Source organism: Pecten maximus, chromosome 17, assembly GCF_902652985.1.
Source record: "Pecten maximus chromosome 17, xPecMax1.1, whole genome shotgun sequence".
NCBI lineage: Eukaryota > Metazoa > Mollusca > Bivalvia > Pectinida > Pectinidae > Pecten > Pecten maximus.
In genome coordinates, this window is record NC_047031.1 from 12,973,246 (window position 1) to 12,984,315 (window position 11,070).

The following is an 11,070-nucleotide window of genomic DNA, read 5'->3' on the forward strand; positions in this document are numbered from 1 at the left end:
TGAAGGGCTGCTGTGTGTTTTTCCGTTTCCACAGGCTTTACAAAGGCAGCTGAGAAAGAAGGTCAATATCAAAACTAGATAATATAGGGATTTGACTTATGAGTATGGGAAGGGAAATTTCAGAGACTTTTGGAGATATATATTTTAATGATTGGTTTATAATAGTGGTTTGTGAGGAACGCTGTATGATAAAGAAACAACTGATTTGCTGTTCAATAAACCCATCAAACAATATGTCTCTTGACAAAACACGATAATCAATGGTATTTGATTAAACAAGTCTGTCAAGTAAGTATCATTGTTTGAGGTGTTTGAATAATGAAATGAGTAAGAAATCTGTAATTGAGTTTTGTCAGAAACACCAGTCATCATGATAAACATAAGAATAAGATTGGTATAACGTGAGAAAAATTGATCACTTGATTGTGGTTGTCACTTTTATAAAATACGTCTGGATCTTTGAAACAGCGCAGCAAAAACACTATAAATTGATGTAAGAAACATTTAAATACCAAGGAAAATAATTGAAAATGAATCAATTTAATTTGGTCATTGATTCTGAAAGACAAAACCAATGATCGATTAGGAAATGTCTACCCATCACTAATAACGTTATGTTCTGTATTTGTACATACGTGTATTTCTGAATACATGAAGTATTTGTATAGTTGATAAGGTTGTCCTGATGTGAATTGATTTATAAAGAGGGAGAATAGTCATCTGATTATGATCACTAATAATGAAGTAGCGTTCCGCTAATTGATCATTGGTAGTATTCTGGGTCAATCACACATATAACCACTTCAATTCATTGTCGTCTATTTTACTATGGAAAAAAAACACTTCTCAGTCGGCTTATCATTCAGGGGCATGAAAATTGACTTGATTGACGCTGGAACTCGGGAATCCAGTGCTCAGTCAAAAGCTTTTGCCTGGAGGAAATACAAAATATTGGTAGTGAAATATATTTCTGTAAGTGTTTACTGGATTTCCCTAGCTGCGAGTGATGAAAAACGAAATGAATTCCCTGTAGATCACATCAATAGAAATATCAATAAAAACAAAATCATGGGAAAGACAATTCTCGGTAAAATTTCAGGGTGGGAAATAGCTCTCCACAGCCTTCAGTTCCGACAATCCAGAGACTCTTACGCTGATAAAAATCATAAAAATTACAGCTGAAAAAAGAATGGAGGATATATATATATATATTTAATTGATGTAGATCTTGTCTTTTAACATGGGAAAATGGGGAGAGGAAAGAGGCTTTTCACTTTAATTATTTTCTTTATGTATTAACTAGAAACAAATTATTTTATGATTGAAAACCTGACTGAATTTGGAAATAAACTTAGAATATATCTACATGTATTTAGATAAGAAAAAGTTCCAGTTAAGGATATGTCAGTCCAAATATAATCTAATGCAATTCTTTCAGTGTGAAAAACATTTAAATCAGAACGCCAGTAGAACATAATCTGCAGGTCTGTTTAGAGTATTTTACCTCAAACTTCAATTAAAGCAAAAATCAATTGAGATGTTGAGTTTTCAGTCCATGATGTAGTTACCAGTGATCGATTAAGATACTTGGTCAGTCTAGCATTCAGAGTCCAGTTCTGTATATTAAGATACTTGGTCAGTCTAGCATTCAGAGTCCAGTTCTGTATATAAGATACTTGGTCAGTCTAGCATTTAGAGTCCAGTTCTGTATATTAAGATACTTGGTCAGTCTAGCATTCAGAGTCCAGTTCTGTATATAAGATACTTGGTCAGTCTAGCATTCAGAGTCCAGTTCTGTATATTAAGATACTTGGTCAGTCTAGCATTCAGAGTCCAGTTCTGTATATTAAGATACTTGGTCAGTCTAGCATTCAGAGTCCAGTTCTGTATATAAGATACTTGGTCAGTCTAGCATTCAGAGTCCAGTTCTGTATATTAAGATACTTGGTCAGTCTAGCATTCAGAGTCCAGTTCTGTATATTAAGATACTTGGTCAGTCTAGCATTCAGAGTCCAGTTCTGTATATTAAGATACTTGGTCAGTCTAGCGTTTAGAGTCCAGTTCTGTATATTAAGATACTTGGTCAGTCTAGCGTTTAGAGACAGTTCTGTATATAAGATACTTGGTCAGTCTAGCATTCAGAGTCCACTTCTGTATGTTAAGATATTGGTCAGTCTGGCATTCAGAGTCCAGTTCTGTATGATTAAGATACTTGGTCAGATGGTCAGATTAAGATACTTGGTCAGTCATTCAGACTAGCAAGCCACGGGGAAAAAAATCCAAATCAATAATTTTTTTTTTAGAAATTTCTGAATTCTTTAATATTTATATTTATTCTGTATTGATAAACAATTTCAATTTTGAATTTTGATTTAATGAAAATATACCAGACTTATTTTTTACATTAATTTAAGGTTGTAAGCCTATAACCAATCTGGCCTTGGTCAGTCAGAGGAATATGTAGTGTCCATTTCAGTGGTCAAGTTCTCCTAGTTCTCCTAACAACCCAGTTCAATTGGCCTTTGTTACTAGTAGGTCAATTAGTCCCCTGAGAGCTATTTATCTAATGTCAAGACTTCTAGATTAATTGCCTACCTTCATACATATTTGACTAGTCTAAAACAAAGGAATGGACTTGCTTATTTAAAAAAATGGGTAATCTAGGTATATCTCAAATTTGTCCTCAGATGCTACCAATAAATCTGTCTGGCACTAAGGTCAAAAGGTCATACAGGAACAGAATTGAGGTCAAAGTTCAAGAAATCACTCTTAATATGTCTGGCTCGATGATGAAATGGTCATCTGAGGATAGAGTAGGATGGATCTTCTCAGACAGACTTAGAGGGAAGGAGACATCTATTGATAACTATATAGTCATAAGGCTGGATTTGTCAAGATGACACATGTTATAGCTGTTTAAGGGAGGAAAGTGGGACATCAGTTCACACATCTGACATAGAAAACTGGAGATTTTAAGTGTGAAAAGTCTTTTAAAACTGGACCAGAAATCTTTGTTTTTTAATTAAATTCAATAATATTCTGTTGCTGAGGTGCATTATTACAACTTTATTCCTTTTAATTGAATTATTTTCAAGGGTAAAAGATATCGAACGAATGGAAATACAAATTTTCTTTAAAGAAAATATTCAGTTTGATACCAAAATTGTCCACAGGAAATTTGAAATTTGAAAGACGGAAATAAATAGGAGTTTAAAACCGGAGACTTGATAGGTGTGGAAAAGATAGGTGTGGACACATCAATATCTAATACTAGTAAATGATGGAGTCAAGACGGTCTTTCAAGGGACTGGCTGATGATTAGCTTGAGAAGGATTTATATCATTTACAAATAACTAACGTTTAAAAACAAGGTTCAAAAAGGTCCCCCACCCCTTTCCCTTCATTGTGTTCAGTAGATTAACGATAAACAGATAATGAAATGGCATTAGAGGGAATTTTTACTGAACTGCAGTATATATGGGTGGGCTTATTGTCAGACATGGACTTACCACCAGACATGCATTGACCTATTAGCAGACATGGACTAATTAGCAGACATATGGACCTATTAGCAGACATGGACTCATTAGCAGACATATGGACCTATTAGCAGACATATGGACCTATTAGCAGACATGGACTCATTAGCAGACATATGGACCTATTAGCAGACATATGGACCTATTAGCAGACATATGGACCTATTAGCAGACATAGACTCATTAGCAGACATATGGACCTATTAGCAGACATAGACTTATTACTGCTGGATAAATATATTACAAAGATACATGTGTAAACTTGATGTAAAGTTAAATATGCAAATGTAATTAGAATACAAAAAAAAATAAAATGTAATAGTATTACTTTTATATACAGGAATAAAATTCATATTTAAACAATAAATGAATGATTTGGTGGATCATTTGAATAATGACGTTTCTGTCTGTAAAAACACAGGAAATCCGACTACAAATATTATAATGAGTAAAATGTATGTTACACAATATAGACATACATATCTATTGTCCATTTGCTGTATAAAGACAACATGCAATTGTATAAATATTTTATAGACAATGATATAGACATAAGTCAACATGTACACAATGACCTATATTGTATAATCATGTGAAGACAAGACACGTTAAAAAGTAACGGTATAAACGACGTAGGTAGAAAGACAGATGAGAGCAGTGTATCGGAGAGAGACACAGGAGGGCGGCCTCGACTGTAGACACACATACAGCCACACAGCTTCACTGTAGGTATACCTACATTACACAAAAAGTCCGTTGGATCATGCCTACCAAACATGGACTTAAAAAAATCAATGGCTCTGTCTAGGGATGGTTAGTGTGGGGAGAAATCTCTGCCTCTGAGGCCTAGCTGGGGTGGACAACTTACCCCGCCTTCCAAACGACAGTTTTTTGTAGGATTGGACGCACAAGCATGGGAACATGTTCCCAAACGACGAGCCAAATGTCTGGTATCTACCGTTCCTGTCGCCCAAGAATTCGCCAAGGGTTGGCAGCGTGACCGGGGCCTGTCGCTTCTCCCGGGGTCAGTGTTATTGTCCATCTGGAGAGGCCGCGCCGCCCGGGATTGTCCTAAGTCTTGGGGCCGCGGCTTCTCAGAATTTTGGCAGTTTTTATGCTAATGAACCTGTTCATGATTTGAATTTGCGACGTCGTTCTACCTTGCACTAGGGGTTGTGGCTGGATAACAACTTAATTTTTGACGTTATAGCTTTGAGGAAGTTGAAATTGTTTGTGGTCGAGTGGTAAATGTTTTGGTGTGGATTCTGATTCCTGGGATTTATTGTGAAAAACTGATTTTGTGTTTGATAAGAACTGCTGTATGTTATTGTGATCCTGTCAAAACCTGGTACGTTTTGAACTATTTTGGCTGTAATCTATATGTGTATGAAGGGTGACAGTGACTCTCTCACAGTGACGATCTCTTGATTAATCTGTTGATATTGGCCAATGTTAACTTAAATCTCTGTGGAGTCATCTCCTTGTCTACTTATGGCCCTTAATATTTCCACGCTATTCCTTATCTGTCTAATGTTGAGACGTTCTATATTTACCATTCTTTATCCGTTTCACCTTCACTGATTCTTTCTTACCATTCTTTATTCTTTTGTCCATCAGACTTTGATCTTCAATACAACACTTCATCTTTCTCTCCCTCCATCTGTCTGACTTTTACACATTCTTTCTTACAATTATTTATTCTTCTGTCAATCAGAACTTTATTTTCTGTACAATACTTTATCTCTCCGTCACTGTCTGTCTGTCTGACTTTGACTTACTCGTCCCTACAATTCTTTACTTTTCTGTCAGTTTGACAGATCTGCCATACTTAATCTGTCTGTACGTCAGACCTTGACCTTGATTTATTCTTCCCTACATTTCTCTATTTATCAATCCCTCCATCCGTGACTTCCCCATTCCTTTCTCATCCATTTGTCTCCCTGACAGTTGTTCTTCTTTACCTTTCTTTATCCCTCAATCCCTGTAATCTTATTCTTCCCTTCCTTCTTTATCATTCTGTCTTTGTGATTTTGGCATACTCTTTCCTACCGTTATCCCTCAATCCCTCCAATCTTATTCTTTCCTTCCTTTCTTTATCCATCTGTCTTTCTGTCCTTTTGATCTGCACTTACTCTTCCTTTCTTTTTCTTTTCCTTATGTCCATCCGACCTTGACTTAAGTTTTTCTTAAATATCTTTAAATCCTTTATCTCCGTCCCTCTGTCCATCTGAAGTTATCTGTGGAGACTTTATACACTACATTAACCTTGTTTACTACAGAAACATCATTAATTACAAATGCGTAGTTGCTGTACTCTCTAGGGTGATAAGTGTATACCGTGTAATTATGTCAATAGCCTGGATCAATTTCTCAATCTTCTACACTCATAGAACTGCCTAGCAGCTCTTCTGTCCCCAGTCATTTTAATCCCCTCTAAACTCTATTGGTTCAAAATGGTAACTGTTTTCTGTTGCTACTGGCAACAACTATATAATAAGTGGAGATAAATTTGTATAAACTTAAACTGGCGGCACCTGTTGTTATCAAAGGGAGATAACTTTGTATATGCTTTAACCAGCGACACCTGTGCATCAACGGCAGAGAAATCTGTGAATACTTTATTTAGCCGTGTCAAAGGGAGGTAAATCTGTAAAATTGGTCAATTTCGGCACCTTTGTATCAAGGGGAGATAAGTCTATATGCTTTATTACTGGTGACACCTATATATCAAAGGGAGGTTAATCTGTATACACTTTGTACCTGGTGACACTTATGTATCAAAGGGAGGTAAATATGTAACCGGTGACACCTATGTCTCAAAGGGAGGTAAATCTGTATAAACTTTGTAACTGGTGACACTTTTGCATCAAAGGGAGATAAATCTGCATACACTTTATAACTGGCTAAACCCTTTTATCAATTGGAGGTAAATTTGTGTTCATAATTTTATTAAAGGGAGATAACCTAATATTTTTCTTCCCGACAGACACCCCACCCCCCGGGTATATCAGTGAAGATGGAGACACCACAGATAACCAGGGTATGGGTAAGTACATTGCAGTCTTTGATGTATAAATGCCATGACACTTAATCCAATGTACTAGGTATGTGAGTAGGTGGAAAAGCCTGAGCTTCAGTTTTAAGCAAAGGCTGAAAACGAAAGTGAAAGTAAGGATTATATTTCAAATGAGTAAGTGTAGACCTATATGCTATTAAAGTGTGCCATTGTTAAAATATCAGGAGATACAGCATTGACAATGTGTATACATGTATATATTTGATTGGTAATCTAATATTAGCAGTTTTCGTGCACTATTAATGGTGCTGATTTATGATTGCACTAATTGAAGTTTTTGTTTTCCACAATAAGCACTGTTGATGAGCCAATTCATCATCTGTTTAAAATCAGCTCGAATCTGTGTTCTTAGATAAACATGTTTACAGTAATATGGATTCTAAGAGTAATATTTAGTTAAAATTTAAGTACATTTGTACATGTAATCAGTGACTGGGATCCCTAAGTCCTCGACTCAAGCTTTTCCTGTGTGATTCGCTTTAATTTTGAGTGCAACTATATCTCTTAGTATTGGGACTCATCAAAATTTTGGAAATTGGGAATTTTGATCATCCTACAAAAATACTGTTAATATTTTATTTCATCTCAAAACCAACCCTGATCCCTGATGTGTTGATATTTTACTGTTTCAGATGGAGTTGATGTTTCCCCAAGCCCTCCTCTAGGTAAGTCTGTTATGGTGTCAGAAATGTCCCTCGACTGTCACTCTTAATCAGATTCTGATTCACTCTTTTGAAATAACCATAAATTATCTTAACATCAAAACTCACATGTGATGGGGAGAAAGCCTGTGTGTTATGCATGTAGGCTGTGTTTTTACGTAAAATTTGAGATATCATCATCGATATTTAAACTTACGTCTGTGATGACGGTCTGCTCTGAAGTATGAAGCATTCTCCACGAAACAGATTACAGAGGTCTGTAAGCGAATGAAAAATGGGAAAGAACATAAGTACAAAAAGAAGTTTTGTTATTCACTCACTAATAGTGATAAGATGCTGTTATTTGTCATGAAAGTTCTTCAGGGGTTGGAAATACATGCTGTTCGGCCAAGTTGAAAAATAATACTTGGTGCAAAATGCATGTAATGACAAGAAAATTAATTTTTCAACTTGGCTGAACTGCGTTTATTTTCAACCAAGTTGAAAAAATATTTTTCTTGTCGTTGCATGCATTTTGCATCAAGTATTATTTTTAGCCCACCATCATCAGATGGTGGGCTTTTCAAATCGCCCTGCGTCCGTGGTCCGTCCCTCCGTCCGTAAACAATTCGTGTTATCGCTATTTGTCAGAAAGTACTCAAGGGACCTTTCTCAAATTTCATATGTAGGTTCCCCTTGGTGCCTAGTTATGCATATTGCGTTTTGAGACCAATCGGAAAACAATATGGCCGACAGGCAGCCATCTTGGATTTTGACAATTGAAGTTTGTTATCGCTATTTCTGAGAAAGTACTGAAGGGATCTTTCTCAAATTTCATATGGAGGTTCCCCTTGCTGCCTCGTTATGCTTATTGCATTTTGAGATCAATTGGAAAACAATATGGCCGACAGACCGCCATCTTGGATTTTGACAATTGAAGTTTGTTATCTCTATTTCCCAAAGTACTGAATGGATCTTTCTCAAATTTCATAAGTAGGTTCCCCTTGGTCCCTTGTATTGCATTTTTGGACCAGTTTGTCCTGAAACAACCTGGCAAACAAACAGTCATTATCGTTAAATCTCAAATTTCTTATATAGCTAGGATTCCCTTGTTTGAAAAGTACCGTAGGGATGTCTCAATTTGCACAGATTAGTAAAATGAAGGGAAAAGTAGAGAAAAGATCAATCTGACATGGAACCTATGAAGATCATTCAATGGTAGGGCGCCAAGATCCCTCTGGGATCTCTTGTTAAAGATTAGTTTTCCTGTTTTACAACTGTGAACTTTGACTCTACAGATGCCCAACCGGTGACGTACAAGGAGCCTGCCTTCTGGTGTTCGATTGCTTATTACGAGTTAAACAACCGTGTCGGGGAGACGTTCCATGCTTCCCAGCCCTCCCTCACCGTCGATGGTTTTACCGATCCCTCTAATTCTGAGCGATTCTGCCTCGGCCTCCTCTCCAACATCAACCGTACTCAGCAGGTTGAAATGACGCGCCGCCATATTGGTAAGTTTGTCTGTGTCACATCAATGTTGATGAATCTCTGATTAAATTCTATTCAACTTAGCTGTAGTGTAGTGATGAGGCGATCGGTTGTAGCTGTAGCGTAGTGATGAGGCGATCGGTTATAGCTGTAGTGTAGTGATGAGGCGATCGGTTATAATTCATTCATCTGATAATCAGTTGTAACTTTTGATGATCTGTCATCAGTAGAAATATTTTAGTTCTGTTGGATTGTATTCTCAATTTTCATTCATTAACAAGGTCGAGAAAAGTGCTTTATATTGGATAAGGGAGACAACTCCACTGTTTTTTTTCTTCAAAAAAAAACAACAAAAAACAAATAAGAGTTTGACATAGTTTGATAACACTATTTTATTTATATTACCATATTTGTTTTTTCGGGTCTGTCCATTTCTGTTTTTGGATGAATCTTAAAATTACTAACACAAATCAGACATGTTTAAATATTTTCCTTTACTTTTAAACCTTTCGACCAAAAATCATGATATTGTGCTTATAAAATCACAAAGTTCAAAGATACTCAAGGACATAAAATCATGTTATTGTGTATATTAACAAGTTTAAAGGGAGCCATTACTGCAGACATACATATTTTAGTGGTGATGTTATTTTCACCTTAATCACACTGAAAGCACTGCACTAAATTAGGACCATAACAGTTACTTCACAAGTACATATTTTCCGTGGCAAAAATTGTTGATGTTTCAATTAAATGCTGCATTAATTAGGCAAAATTTTACTAATATGCTAAAATACTTAATTAATGACTGTCATGTTGTTTTGCTTGATGCTTTCTGTGATGACGTTCTGTATGACACGCCCTCTTATCTACAGGTAAAGGTGTACGTCTGTACTACATTGGGGGCGAGGTGTTTGCCGAATGTTTAAGTGAAAGTGCTGTGTTCGTACAAAGTCCTAACTGTAATCAGAGATACGGATGGCATCCAGCGACAGTCTGCAAAATACCGCCAGGTCAGTATACAGTTTAGGGGCCAACATATACATCCAGGTCAGTATACAGTTTCGGGGCCAACACATACCTCCAGGTCTGTATACAGTTTAGGGGCCAACACATACTGTGAGGTCTGTATACAGTTTAGGGGCCAACACATACTGTGAGGTCTGTATACAGTTTAGGGGCCAACACATATTGCCAGATCTTTATACAGTTTAGGGGCCAACACATACCGCCAGGTCTGTATACAGTCTAGGGGCCAACACATACCGCCAGGTCTGTATACAGTTTAGGGGCCAACACGTATTGCCAGGTCTGTATACAGTCTAGGGGCCAACACATACCGCCAGGTCTGTATACAGTCTAGGGGCCAACACATACCGCCAGGTCTGTATACAGTCTAGGGGCCAACACATACCGCCAGGTCTGTATACAGTCTAGGGGCCAACACATACCGCCAGGTCTGTATACAGTTTAGGGACCAACATATACATCCAGGTCTGTATACAGTTTAGGGACCAACATATACATCCAGGTCTGTAAAGAGTTTAGGGACCAACATATACCACTAGTCAGTATACAGTTTAGGGGCCAACACATACCACTAGTCAGTATACAGTTTAGGGGCCGATACATACAGCCAGGTCTGTTTACAGTTTTGGGGCCAAAACAGGTCAGATGACTGTGTTTCTGCAATAAAGAGGAACATAAAATCATAAAAGTTTTAGTTGACAATTCAAAACCTCAAACCGGGAATCCAAATCAAGAATCTTTTACTGACTCTTACTTCTCGTTTGTGTTTCAGGCTGCAATCTTAAAATTTTTAACAACCAGGAGTTTGCTGCATTGCTGGCTCAGTCAGTAAACCAGGGATTTGAGTCTGTCTACCAGCTCACTCGTATGTGTACAATCAGAATGAGCTTCGTCAAGGGCTGGGGAGCTGAGTACAGGTATGTACAATATGGTGTTAGGCATCTACATTAAGTCCTCGTTCTGATGTGTAAAAAAAATCTTGATACATCTATAAGTAAAAAATACTTCGTCCTCAATGTGTCAGTAAATATTTTGTCCGTGACGTGCGAGTAAATATTTTGTCCTCAATGTGTCAGTATGTATTTTGTCCTGAATGTGTCAGCAAATATTTTGTCCTCAATTTGTCAGTAAACATTTTGTCCTTAATGTGTCAGTAAATATTTTGTCCTCAATGTTTCAGTAACTGACTATTTTGTCCTCAATGTGTCAGTAAATATTTTGTCCTTGATGTGTCAGTAAATATTTTGTCCTCAATGTGTCAGTAAATATTTTGCCCTTAATGTGTCAGTAAATATTT

The 11,070-nt window shown here is 36.9% G+C and overlaps 1 protein-coding gene across 2 annotated transcripts in view; it reads left to right on the plus strand.

Moving 5' to 3' along the window:
• Positions 1-11,070, plus strand: part of LOC117314947 (mothers against decapentaplegic homolog 3-like) — a 48,212-nt gene that overhangs the window by 33,217 nt on the left and 3,925 nt on the right. For both annotated transcript variants that reach the window (XM_033869053.1, XM_033869054.1), the window contains 5 exons: positions 6,526-6,585; positions 7,248-7,280; positions 8,555-8,767; positions 9,620-9,757; positions 10,546-10,690. In XM_033869053.1, coding sequence (XP_033724944.1) covers positions 6,526-6,585; positions 7,248-7,280; positions 8,555-8,767; positions 9,620-9,757; positions 10,546-10,690 — 589 coding nt within the window. The remainder of the gene's footprint in view (positions 1-6,525; positions 6,586-7,247; positions 7,281-8,554; positions 8,768-9,619; positions 9,758-10,545; positions 10,691-11,070) is intronic.